The 12744-nt window shown below is 52.7% G+C and overlaps 1 protein-coding gene across 2 annotated transcripts in view; it reads right to left on the reverse strand.

The window, feature by feature from the left end:
- Positions 1 to 8960: 8960 nt before the first annotated feature.
- MAL (mal, T cell differentiation protein (MAL blood group)) overlaps positions 8961 to 12744 on the reverse strand; it is a 19756-nt gene continuing 15972 nt past the window's right edge. The window contains exon 4 of one of the 2 annotated variants that reach the window (XM_007470204.1): positions 8961 to 9506. In XM_007470204.1, coding sequence (XP_007470266.1) covers positions 9432 to 9506 — 75 coding nt within the window. In that variant the 3' untranslated portion in view covers positions 8961 to 9431. The remainder of the gene's footprint in view (positions 9507 to 12744) is intronic. The other variant, XM_007470205.1, reaches the window with a different exon arrangement.

Here is a 12744-nt window from a genome sequence, read left to right on the forward strand (position 1 = left end):
CTAAACTATTAATCAAGTGCAAAGGTAGAATAAAATATTTTTAAACACAAGCAGTCTAAAAGCAATCACCTCAGTCCCCATTGAACTATTTCCTAGGAAGTAACTAAAGCACATGCTTCCCCAAATGAAGGAGTGAGCCAAACAAGGAGCAAGGGTTGTATGGACCACAGGAAACCAGAGAGCAATGTGGCAGGGAGATGAGGAAACATGCAGAGTGATGATGAGGGGACAGCTGGGCGCAAGGTCCCAACAGGACAACCAATTCAGATTGCAGAGCTCTGGGAGAGACTTATTAACGTCAAAAAAACTGAGGGAATATCCGACACATCTCACAACTTGAGAGATTTAGAAAACCGCTACAGTATTTTGGTTGAATTAATGATAATAGAAAAAATAAATCCCTCCCCTTTAAAAACAAACACAAAACAAAAAACCACAGATATTAACCCTATGGGAAATTAAAAAATTATTTTAAGGAAAAGAAAAGTAGCCATGTTACCGACACTTTGGATTCAGGCCCCAACAAAGGTCTTTCTGTCCGGCATCACTTGTGCCAATAGGACGAGAGGGAGTTCGATTCGGAAGCGAAGGGAAGTTTTATTCTCTGATAGAAGAATGGAGAGGTGTGAGCGGCCTCAGAGTACACGCTTTTCCCGAAAGGCTATGGGCCGGGCTGCTCAGTCAGGTTCTCTTCCATGGAGGGCGGGGTGGGCTCCTGCAGGTCCAGCGCAGGCACATTGCTCACTGCACTTAACACTGAAGGGCGGGGCAACGTCTCTGCACACCGCCCGCCGCCGCCGTCTTGGATTGAGTGTCTTGGGCACCGTTTGCACACTCCTGGCCGAGCTGAGGTGTCAGGCGCAGCCCCTGGCTGTGGGAACTCTGTCTGAAGTGCCGGGTGCGAGGCCTCTGCGCGAGGCGCCCTTTGACCAAGTGACACCAGACTAAGCACAGAGGAAAAGAGAAGAGGAAAAGAGATTAGACTTTATTATTCAGATTCTGTTTTTATATACTAGGAATTGTTAATGAGCTTTGCCAGTGACGCCAGTGCCCACCCTCTGGGCAAGTGACAGGAGAGCCGTCTTGCATGTCGCTTTGTTGCCCTTGCCCCGGGCACCTCTCCCTGCCTCCTGCCAACTCCGGACCCCGGCGGCTTCTGCAGCCACGTCTGTTCCTGTTCACAGCTGTTCTGGGAAATGACTTCTCTGGGCTCGGGAGACCGGAGCTCGCGGAGCCCAGCTGGGGCTCCTTACTGCTCCTCAGGGTTGGGGGTGTGAGGGGGGGTCCATTCCCTGTGGGTCTGTTCTCTCACCCCAGCGGGAAGAGTCTCCTTGAGAGAAAGGTTTCGGGGCCGGGAAGGACGGGATCCTGGTGGCCAAACACCGTTAAATCCTTCCTTGCAGATTTTCAGGGTCTCCTGCTAAAGTGCAACATCCTCGGGGGCCGTAGTCCCTTTAAGCCCCGAAGGTGAACGGGGGTAGCTGAGAACCTGTGTGGAGCTGGAGGAGCGGGGGAGGCAGGTGCTCGAGGGGATGGCTCCTTCCCTGCCTGGGCGCCCGCTCAGCCTGCCTGCTTCGGGGCTGGGCTCAGCCTCTTAGCAGCGGCCTCAGCGGGGCGTGATCCAGAGGCTGCGCCGTGGAAACGGTGATCACACCTGCCTGGTAGGATCGCCGTGAGGTGACGGCAGAGAACACGTGCGGAGCTCTTAGCTTCCGTCCCGCTGGGGATGCACGCCAGCCACTGGGGGCCCTCGTGTGGATCCCAGGAGGGAGCAGAGCTGAGCGGGTGGTGAGGGGGCAGGATGGGGCCCTATGGTGACCACGTGGCAGCTTCCTCTCCCCCTAACCCTCCCCCACCTCCCCGCCTGGTGAGGCCAGAGTCCCCTGCGCCTTCCATTACCGCTGAGGGCTGTGCCGGGCCACGGAGGACACCCTGCCGGGAGACCCCCGAAAGGGTCCAGGATCCTTCCCCTGTTAGAATCAGAGGCCAGAAATCCACCTGACTTAGGAGAGTGGGGCGAAGGGCGGGCAGCCCTATCAGAGCATCTGGTGGAAGAGGCCAGCTCCCCAGGCACGCTGTCTCGGGGTGCATTCCAGGCATTGTTTGCCCAAGGCAGGGCACAGGCCGAGACTGGAGGCCCCTGCCCCACTTTTAGAAGTGAGGGCTTGGCAGAAATATGCTGTCTGTCCACCTGCACTTGCCCTGCCTGCCATCCCTTCCCGACCTGAGCGATAGGAATGAGTCCCAGGAGGGGCCCTTGGGACCAATGCACTTCTTACTCCTGGGAGCTGCCGAGAGCATCCTCGGTCCTTCTAGCCTCACTGTGTCCTGTTGGGGGGTGGGTAGGGCGAGCATCTGCAGAGAAGCAACCAGTCAGGGCATCCGCCTGGGAGGTGGGGGTGGGCAAGGTGCTCGTAGGGATAAAGAGCAGAGGCTGGCGGTGCGGAGAGCAGGACACCAGGAGCAGGCTGGGTGTGGGGACGCATCGGCATCGTCACAGACGTTCGTGGTACAGTGTTCGAAGAGTGGGCTGGGTGATCTGTGCATGACTCTCAGGGATGGCCGTGCCTCTCCAGAGCCGCTGGTGGATGCGGTCCTGTGATTCGCAAGGTTGTCATCCGTTCTTACCCCAGAAACTGAAGTCCGCAGGGTAGCTGGTGGGCCCCAGAGCCCGGGCACTGAACCTCCACACTCACAGGGATGGCTCTTTTTGACCTCCTGCCCTGTCGTCAGTGCAGGTTGCTAATTTAGCCCCTCTCTCTGTTCTGCCTCAGTGCAAGTGGCAGAAAGCGGTGGGATATCTTAAAAGAGGAAGACACAACGCCCTCAAGTTCCTGTCAGCGGACACTTAGGTTGTTTCTGTGTCTTGGCGACTGTAAATAATGCTGCAGTGAACATGAGGGTGCAGGTGTCTCTCTGGGATATGCTAAGTGAAGTAAGTCAGAGAAAGACAGTGTATGATCTCACATAAGGAATCTAAAACAAACAAACAAAACCTACCTCATAGAAACAGATCAGTTTCGTGGTTGCCAAAGGTGGGGCTAGGGCATGGGAGAATTGGGTGAAAATGGTCAAAGGTACAAACTTCCAGTTAGAGATAAATAAGTCCTGGGCATGTTTGTACCACATGATGACAATAGGTGACAACACTCTTCTGTATATTTGAAAGTATCTAAGAGAGTAAATCTTACAAGTTCTCATCCCAAGGAGAAAAGATTGTGTCAACTGTGGGAGGTGATGGATGTTAATTAAACCAGTTGTAGCATTTCACAGTATATATATACATAGATCAAATCATCATGTTGTACACCTTAAACATCTACAATGTTATATGACAATTGTATCTTAACAAAACTGGAGGGAAAAAGTGGAGGGTGTCAGGGGCAGGAAGACAAGGGGGGCGGCTTTCAGAGGAGGGTGCCCAGGAGCCCTGAGGCTGTGTGCCCGCTCCAGCACTAACTTACTGGGTGCTCAGGTGAGTCTCTTGGCCTCTCCAGCCTCCTGTTCTTCATCTGTAATGTCCCCGACCCCTCCCAGCACTGCCCCCAGGAGGGAGGAGTGAAGCTTGTTAGGTCTGGCTACTCATGCCTGGGCAACTAAGGGACTGAAGGGTCTGGTCAGATGACCATGACCATGACAGTGACCTGCACTTGGTGGTCAGAGGGCTCTGGCAGAAATGGCTTCCTTCCCAAGGGACTGAAAGTTGCTTTACTATGTTAATCAAAATTTGGGCAATGAAGACTTAATGGAAATAAAGAGGCATTTATTTGGGGTTTTTTAGGACTGCAGCCCAGGAGAGCCAGATTCAAGAAGCACTTGAATTGTGTTCTGCTGGACTACGAAATGGAGAGCGCTTATAAAGGCAAAACCTGCTAGGCCACAGTTAGTTACGAGTTGTTGATCAAGAATTATAATTGGAGCTGGCAGGAGGTAAGGATCAGTTGGAGTCTGAATGATTGTATAGTTAGCAGGGGGAACAACCTTGAGACCACGGTTTTGCAGCTGGCAGATGTTGTTTTAAAAACAGCTGGTGTCCTTGGTTTGATATAGTTAAGAAAATGTTCAAGTTCTCAGTGGTGCAGGGACGTGCCTGAGACAAGATTCTCAATGGCCACCTGCCCTGTTTTGTATTCCTGAGCTGTAATTACTTCCGTATGATTTCAGTCTGTCATCAACTAGGCGGGGCTATTTTTTTTTTTTACATCTTTGTTGGAGTATAATTGCTTTACAGTGGTGTGTCAGTTTCTGCTTTATAACAAAGTGAATCAGTTATACATAAACATATATCCCCATACCTCTTCTCTCTTGACATCTCCCTCCCTCCCACCCTCCCTATCCCACCCCTCCAGGCGGTCACAAAGCACCGAGCTGATCTTGTGCCATGCGGCTGCATCCCACCAGCTAGCTATTTTACGTTTGGCAGTGTATATATGTCTATGCCACTCTCTCTAGGTGGGGCTATTTTAAAGAATGTCATGGCTGATTAAATGTTCAGTTCTGTGGGGAAAAGCAAAAGTGTCAGTCCAAGTTTCTGACAATGTCAGGAACATGGTTAATTAATAAACACAATGCCAATAACCATCATCTGCCCAGGTTAGAGACTTAGGATCATTCTAGACCTTTCCCTCCTTCATTCCCGTGATGGTGAGCCCAGCTGACACTTCCTCAGCCTTCCTTGGTCCTAGGTGCTTACCTGAACCAAGTTCTTGAGTCCTCCCAACAACTTGTGAGGCAGGATGAATATTCCCCTTCTGCAGGCAAGGGCCCTGAGGCTGAGAGGTCACACACGTGTGCAGGCCCAGGGTCCGTGTCCTCAGCCGCTGCCTTCCATGGGATCTCCGTTCACCAAAACCTGGTCAGGTCTATCCCACCTCCCCAGCCCAGCCTGTCCGCTGCTCTTCCCCCACCACCCCTGCTACTGCCCACACCCATAGCGCCTCTCACCTGGAGAGCTGCCCCTGCCAACAGGTACTCGCCTTCAGGGCCATGTCAGACCCTCCTAACCTCTGGAGGCCTCCCCTCCCCCACCCCACCTGGCTGGATCATTGTCCTGGCTCTGCCTAGGGAAGACTCCCTGCCTGCAGGTGTTCTCATCTCAGACACACTTCCTTGGCGGGTTGGGCTTCGGCCTGCTTTTCCCTGAAAATCCCTGTGTGTAGTCTGGAACCTTCTGTACCGTCTGTCAGCGTTGTGGGTTTGAAGGACTTGCTTGGCAGGTCTGTGCCCCCTGGTCCTATGAGATGTGGCACATGACAGGTAACACTGGGGCCGTGGAGCCAGACCCTTGGAACTCGAGTCACACCTACTTGCTCTGTGACCTTGGGTAAATCATTTAACCTCTCTTCGCCTCAGAGTCCTCATCTAAACAGTATCCACCACATAGGGTTGTCATGAGGATTAAGTGAATAAGTAAAGTGCTTTAAGCAGCACTGGGCAGCCAGTGTTGTTGGCAAGGCTTCTCCCATCATGTCCCTGGGCACCTGCCTCCTACCAGGCTCTCCTTGACTACAAATTGGCTGAAGGACGTCTTGGAAGCTGAACTCCCCGCATGCATCAAACCTCTCTGGGTACCATCTCTAGAGCCTGGCACTCTGATTGTCCCAGATTACCTGTGAGAGAAGAGAGAGGGCACAGCTAGGAGCCCCAGCATCTGCCTCCAGCACCCCAGTTCTCAGAGGCTGCCAAACAGAGCCCATGAGAACAAAGCCCATGAGTCATGCAGAGAGGGGGGAAGATCACTTTAAATCTTTTTCTCAAGTCGTGTTATTCTAAATGCCCTGGGCGGATGCCCACGTGTGTAGGAGCAGTCGGCCAGGCCAGAGGCACTTTGCCCCTCAGAGGCCCCATTGTGACCCCGGGAACAATAATCCCTTGTGTGGGCCTGAAGGCTGCACTGGCCCACGGCCCACGGGCCACGGCTGGCAGCGCAAAGCCTGTGTCTCTTTAAGGTCAGCATGAAGAGGCCTTAAATCCCGCACGTGGGCTGCTGCGGGGGCTCTGATAAGAGGTGCTCTTTAGAGTTCGGTTTGGGCATGTCGGTGAAGCCCAGCCCCTCTATGCTTTGTCCTCTCCAGGAGAAGGGCAGATCTGGTGGGACCCACTGGGAGCGCAGCAAGGGGTAAGGGCTTGGTTCCCGGAGGGGGACTACGTGTGATGAAGCGCCTCCCAGGCCGCCTGCCCTGCACAGGGGAGAGGCGCTTAGGATGTGTCCCCAGAGCCCCCGTAGAGCAAGGGGGCCACAGGCACTGAGGTCACAGGTAGAAGCATCCAGAATATCCTGGTGGGATTTGATCCACGGCTGCCTCGCCTTCTTTCCGTCCAGAGATGCACACCCTCACCCAAGTTTGTAGTCACCATGGTTTGTTCAGTGCTGCAAGCTTTGCCTCTTGGTCACGTACAGGCACTGACTTCTTACTCCTTTCTCAGGCCCGGGGAGGGACACAGCTCTTTGTTCCATGAACTTAGAGACGCCCAGTTATTACCTTCTTCACATAGCGCCAGCTGGCCTGGGGGCCCTTTGGCTTTGTCGGGGCTGCAGCGTGGAGCTCGGCAGCTGCCTGGACGGGCCTGGCCGTGACTTTGCAGCTCAGAGCAGCCAGCCCCTTTCGGGAAGGCAACGGTGCCCAGGATCTGGACTCGGCCGCGTGGCCTCCTGCAAGCCCTGCTAGCGGTCCGGGTCTGTCCCACACGCCCGGCTTCATCCCCCTCTGACGTCCTCTGCCCATTGGTATCAGGTCTACTACAAGGTCCTGTCTCACTGTCACTTCCTGCGAAGGAGCCAGAGAACAGACCCTCATGGGGACAGGTCTGGACACCTGAGGACAGTGAGTGAGCACAGGGCTTCAGGGACGGAAGAATTTTGCCCCAGACCCGGCTCCAGTTCTCACCCGCTGAGTGAGTCTGTCTCCTTATCTGTACAAGGACAGTCATAGCTGTCTACTGTGCCCACTGGGAGGACGACAGGAGGCTCTCTATATGGGAGGTGCTTCCACAGTGCCTGACCCAAGGCAGGAGCTCCAAACATGGCAGCCAAGATGGTCACACAGTGCAAATTTGGGTCCTTTGTGCAGTTGCATTTGGGTGTTGGTGGGACCTGCCCTTTGGTCCAAGTCAGGGCCACCAAGCAGGCAACCTCTAAGGCATGTCCCACCTGCCCTTGGGGTGGCAGCCAGATGTGCCCCATAGGAGGTTCCCTCTTGCCCAAGACCCAGAGGCACAGCTGAGGCATGCCAGCCACGAGAAGCTTTGGGGGGCAGACACCATCCCACACCTGGAGGGACCAATGGTCCCAGCACACAGTAGGTGCTCAGTTGATGCCCAGTCTCTGTGATCTGAGGACCTTTCTGCTGTTGCCCAGCAGGCTTCTTAAATGCCCCCTTCCCCAGGCCATGTGGGTTCCTGGGAGCACTGCCCTTAGCAAGGAGGCCTGCCCACTGGCCAGAAGTTGTACCTGCAAACACTTCCTAAATAGCTGGATGCAGATGGAGCTGAGCAGTGAGATGCACCGGCCGGGAGACTGGACCAGGGTCTGCTGGGGGTGGGGAGAGGCGGGGTGGTCTGGGTGAAGGAAAACAGGACCAGGAGAGGGCATTTTTTGAGGCTGCCCACCCTTATTACACCCAGTGCAAGAGGAGGCAAATCAAATGCCCAGTGAAAAACTGCAAATTATAAAAATGACTCAGGATAGAAGGAATGAGAAGGTCATGTCAGAGAATCTCCTGCAAAGCTTGGGATTAATGAGGGTTTAGAATTAGACTATTCCCAACTGAAAACGGGAAAATAGAGAAAGAGCACATCAAATTTCCTTTAAAGAGGATAATTGAAAAAGCATTGAGAAACCCTTGGGAAATTCGACTAAGCCTCTGGTTTCTTTTTTTTGGATGGGGTCGAATATGAGCTTCTGTCAGCATCTTGGTGCATAATGAAAAAATTATAGACTTCCCTCAGTCAACACCTGGTAGCAAATTTTGTTAAACACGTGACAAACTTCCTATCATTTCTTAATTTGTATTTTTCAGGATATAGCCCCAATCACCTTTTGCTCCTAATAATGGAAAATTTTACCTTAAATTTAAGTGGACTCAGTGAAAGTGGCCTTTTCTGGTACAATAACAGCTCCTGAAGATACCACTGAGATCCAGTTTAGTCACAGGGTCCCCATGTTGGAAGGGGAGTAACACGTCAACTAGTCAGACCTCTGCCTGAGGCTTCAATCTTTGCTCTGCGTGCCCGCTAGCCAGCAGTCGTCCAGCCTCTGCATCTACACCTCCACGCTGGAACGTGACCAGCTTTTGAGACACCTGTTCTGGCGTCCCAGCTCTAGAATATCATTACCTTCCTTTAATGAAGGAGCATTTCGTGACGGGAGCGGAGTTTTCAGGATTCCTTACTGAGTGCCCTCCTTCCTAATCATCCTTTCTCCACCCGACCCAGACATCTCATACCTGAAAGGTAGCACTGCCACTTGTCATACCACTTGCTTTCACACTGTGGCCCGGTCCCCTTTCTCTACAACAGTGTGGTCCAAGGAAATTCTAAAAACAGTTTCTTATCCACGTTCCTAATGGGAATAGAACATGGAAGATACTGCCCAGAAAATTTCTGATCAGCTTCATATAGAGTGAGAAGAAACTTCTGCCCCCGTTTTCTTTTGGCTTAAGGATTTTCTAATTTAGCATGGACCCACCCCTCTGTTTTGTAGGTAAAAGAAGGGGTCCCCCAGGCTGGTACCTGGTTAGTTTCCAGAGATGGTGAAGCCCTCTGACCTCCCTGGTTCCTGGGGAGGATGGGACACCCACGGTTGGCTCTCTGAGATGCAGTGGCTGGGCACACTGTCACCTGAACTGCCCTTTGATGCTGCCTCTAGAGATTTGGTCTAAACCAAGGATTCCTCAGAAAGCTGACATGATTGTGTTCTCTAAACTGGAGAATTAAAACAAACAAGCAAACAAACCGAAGTATTGAACATAAAGGTACTTTATAAAGTATTTCAAAGGTTTATCACATCCCACTGTGGACATCTGCAAATATTTGTTGGGTGAATTTTATTCCCCGTGACAGGTAGAATATTCTTGAAGACAGAGAAACTTGCTGCAAGGTGGACACTCAAAAGAGCCGGAGGAAAATTTCAGTAGACGGTTCTCACGATCCGGTCCAGGAGTCAGCAGTCCAGTTTTGTGGTCTGTCAGATCACATTCCTCACTTCCCACTCCCACTGCCCCCTTTCAAATAGGAAACGATCTTGGAAAGACAGCTCAGTAGTTGGAGGATAAATGTAGCATGCCTCCTACTCTGACATGAAGGTATATGGGAGAGTAAACCTCTTTCTTTATCCACTATCAGGAACATTTCTGCATTCTAAAGTGTTATGCTGGAAGGCGGGCCGATCAGTTAATACCCTCTTGGTTTTCAGCTAAAGTTCTGCTGCTGCTTTAGGAAGACTTCCATCTGATTAAAGAAAACACTGCATGGACCACGTACAGCAGAGTGACTACAAATGAAAACACCTGAAACCAAGATAAGTGACAATTAATGGCCGTGCATGGGGAGAGGGAAAGGCATGGGCTGTCCACACTGGGGTCACCACGTGCATGGCTTGCGGTTGACAGCCCTTACGTCTGTGGACTGCCACTGCTTCCCATCACACATGCAGATATGCTTTCCTGCAGAGCCTAGGTGCGACCCAGAACGCTCTCAGCACAGACTCCAGGTGACCTAATGATATACTGGACTTGGTGTGCAAGGTCAACTATTTGCCATCACACATCATCATATTGGTGCCATCCAACTGGAAACGAGGGCCCTCAGAGACCCTTCAAGTGATGATTGAAGGGCTCTTCATGGAAAACTTGCACACTTCCTGCACACCAATAAGACCAGAGTCCACCAGCTGTGATCCCAGTGGCCTTGGCTAAGAGAGTTTGAACACATGGGTTTGCCACCTGGACATCTTCAGACCCCAACCAGAATTTTATCCTAAGATTCTGAATTGCACAAGCATGGGCCAGGGAGCCAGGCCACAGGAAGTGAGGGACTGGGATGGAGAGGGAGCTTACTGAGAAAGCTGCTACTGGGAACAGAGGCTGGGAAATGTGGCAAAAGGAGGGAGCTTACTGAGAAAGCTGCTACTGGGAACAGAGGCTGGGAAATGTGGCAAAAGGAGGGAGCTTACTGAGAAAGCTGCTACTGGGAACAGGCTGGGAAATGTGGCAGAAGGAGGGAGCTTACTGAGAAAGCTGCTACTGGGAACAGAGGCTGGGAAATGTGGCAAAAGGAGGGAGCTTACTGAGAAAGCTGCTACTGGGAACAGAGGCTGGGAAATGTGGCAAAAGGGCACTTTGTGCCCTGTCAAGGCTCCGAACTGCCGTTGTGCACCTGGGCACCATCTGTCCTATGACCCTACTCTGGGTGGCTGGCCCTGAGGGCTGCCTGCTCCCAAGCAAATATCTGCACCTGGCTTGTGGCCTTGGGTGTTGGGTCAACAGCTTCTAACCCAGGCATAACATCAGGGCGGCTACACTCCCGTGACTGTTGAAAATTCCCCTAAAACCAGCCGTAACTGTGCCTGCCCTTCTGCTGCCTCCACACCTGGGCGAACCCTCACCCTCACTGCCGGAGGCGGTCAGTAACCTGAGTTATTTAATAACCAAGGTAAGAAAATGTATCTGGGAATCAAATACCCTGTCTGAAGGGAGCAGTCACACACGAGTGAGAAGCCCCTCGAAGACCCCCCTGCGCATCAGGAGGGAGCAGTGTACTGTGTCGGGGACTCTGAGCCCGATGGAGACCCTTGGCAGGAGCACCTCAGAAGTCCCCACAGGAACAGGAGACACTTACTTTGAAGGGGGGTCAAGAAATAGCACACGGGACATGGAGAGCCAGGGCCACGAAAGGACATGAACTTAGGCCCTTAAAAACCCCTCTCCGTGAACAGCTGCCATTATTGCCCACCACAGTTAAGATCCAGGAACCTCTAGCTTTCTCCAGAAATTTCCAGCTACTCTCAGGCAACTCTCACCAATCCCAGGGATCCCTCTGGTGCAGATTCTCTGCTGCCAGCTGAGGAGAGAGGGAGAAGCTCAGCTTTTGAGGCAGGGTGAGGAGTCCCAGAGGGGTGAGAGGAGGCCAGATGCTCCCAAAGGCCGGGGGTGTGCGGGAGGTCACATCCCCGGACTGCCGCAGCCCCGCCCCACCCTGAGACCATGGGAGGGGCACGTGGGTGCCGGGCAGGGTCTGGGGTTAAATCCTGAGCGTGTCATCATGATCCCATCTCCCATGTGCACGGACACAACCCGGGGGGCTCCAGCCCAGCGCTTCCGTCTGCTGGCAACATTTAGATTCCTGATTCCAGCCTTGCTGACTTTGCCTGGGCCTCCTCATGATCCTCCAGCTCAGCTCCCAGAGGCGTGGGGACGTGATCAGTCGTGGAAGGGATAAATAGATGTTGGTATAGTCCCCAGTGGAGCGCTAAACAGCAAAGAGAACGAACCTCTACATCCCCACCCAGCAGTGTGGATGGGCCTCACAAGCCTGAGATGAAGAGAGAGAAGCCAGACATGGGAGAAGGCACATCACGCTCATGAAAGTGCAAAGCAGGTGAAGTGGAACCTGAGCTGGAAATCAGGACAGCGCTTATCCTCAGTTAAGGGGCACAGTGACTGCAGCAGGACAAGGGGGCTTCTGGGAGCTCTTATCATGTCGTTTCTTAATCTGGATGCTTTGTTACACAGAGGACTTGTGAATTATGAATAACGGGTGCATTATGGAAATTCATCAGGTTGTGCACGTGCTTCCAGGTCACCTCTCTGGATGCCTGTTTGTGCTGCATTTTGATGGAAAGTGAAAGGGAGAAGTCAGACTATGGTAGAGCCTGGTAGAGCCCAGTGGTTCCCAACTAGATATCTGCCCAGTGGGCAGGTCATTAACTCCCTGCTCCTGCGTTGTTCAGTCAAGGGCGGGCCCACTATCCACATTCTGTCTACATTTCACTGCCCTCCTCTGCAATAATTTCACAGAAATGGTTGTCAAATGCCCGGCTGATGTCTGTTCAGAGAGAAGGCTTCTGGGGTTGGGATGGGGGAGGTATGTGTGGGTTCTCTTGTGAGGGGGTGATGAAATAGTCATTTGAAGGTGACAGAGGAGGCAGATGACCAGTCTCCCAAGAGAGGGAAGAACAGCCAAGGTGCTGCCTGGCTGTGCTCCTGGTTAGGAACCAGCCACCTTGGGAGATGAGCCCATATGGGGGAGGATCCCACACGGTGGGACATTTGAGGGGATGCCAGGAACCAGGAGGTGGCCATGCTTATGGAACTGGAGAGTGGCTGGGAGCTGAGGGGAGTGTGTGGCTTCCCCAGGGAAGGGGGTGGGCCCCTGGGGACCAGCAGACAGGCTTTGAGGAGCTTTCCCCCAGACCCCTCCCTCTGGGGACAGGAAGGGCACCCTCACTAACCCCCTTCCCAGAGCCCAGCTGCGCCCACCCTGTGGGTTTTCTCTCAGCCTCTGCTCTACCCTTCCCAAAGAGAGGCGGGAGTGGCACAGATTTGGCACCTGGGGCAGACATCTTGTGGTGAGTCATCACATTTGACCTTGGGATTTGCTCAATTCATAGGTCGATCGCTAGAAATCTCAGTGCAATTTCTGAAACTTTTTCTTAGTTTTTAAACAATATCCATGGTTAGAAATATATCTGATATCATGAGTTAGCACACTGGTGCAAGGACACACATGCACAACTCTGGGAAAGAG

The sequence above is a fragment of the Lipotes vexillifer genome, unplaced genomic scaffold (assembly GCF_000442215.2).
Source record: "Lipotes vexillifer unplaced genomic scaffold, Lipotes_vexillifer_v1.1 scaffold1139, whole genome shotgun sequence".
Taxonomy (NCBI): Eukaryota; Metazoa; Chordata; class Mammalia; order Artiodactyla; family Lipotidae; genus Lipotes; species Lipotes vexillifer.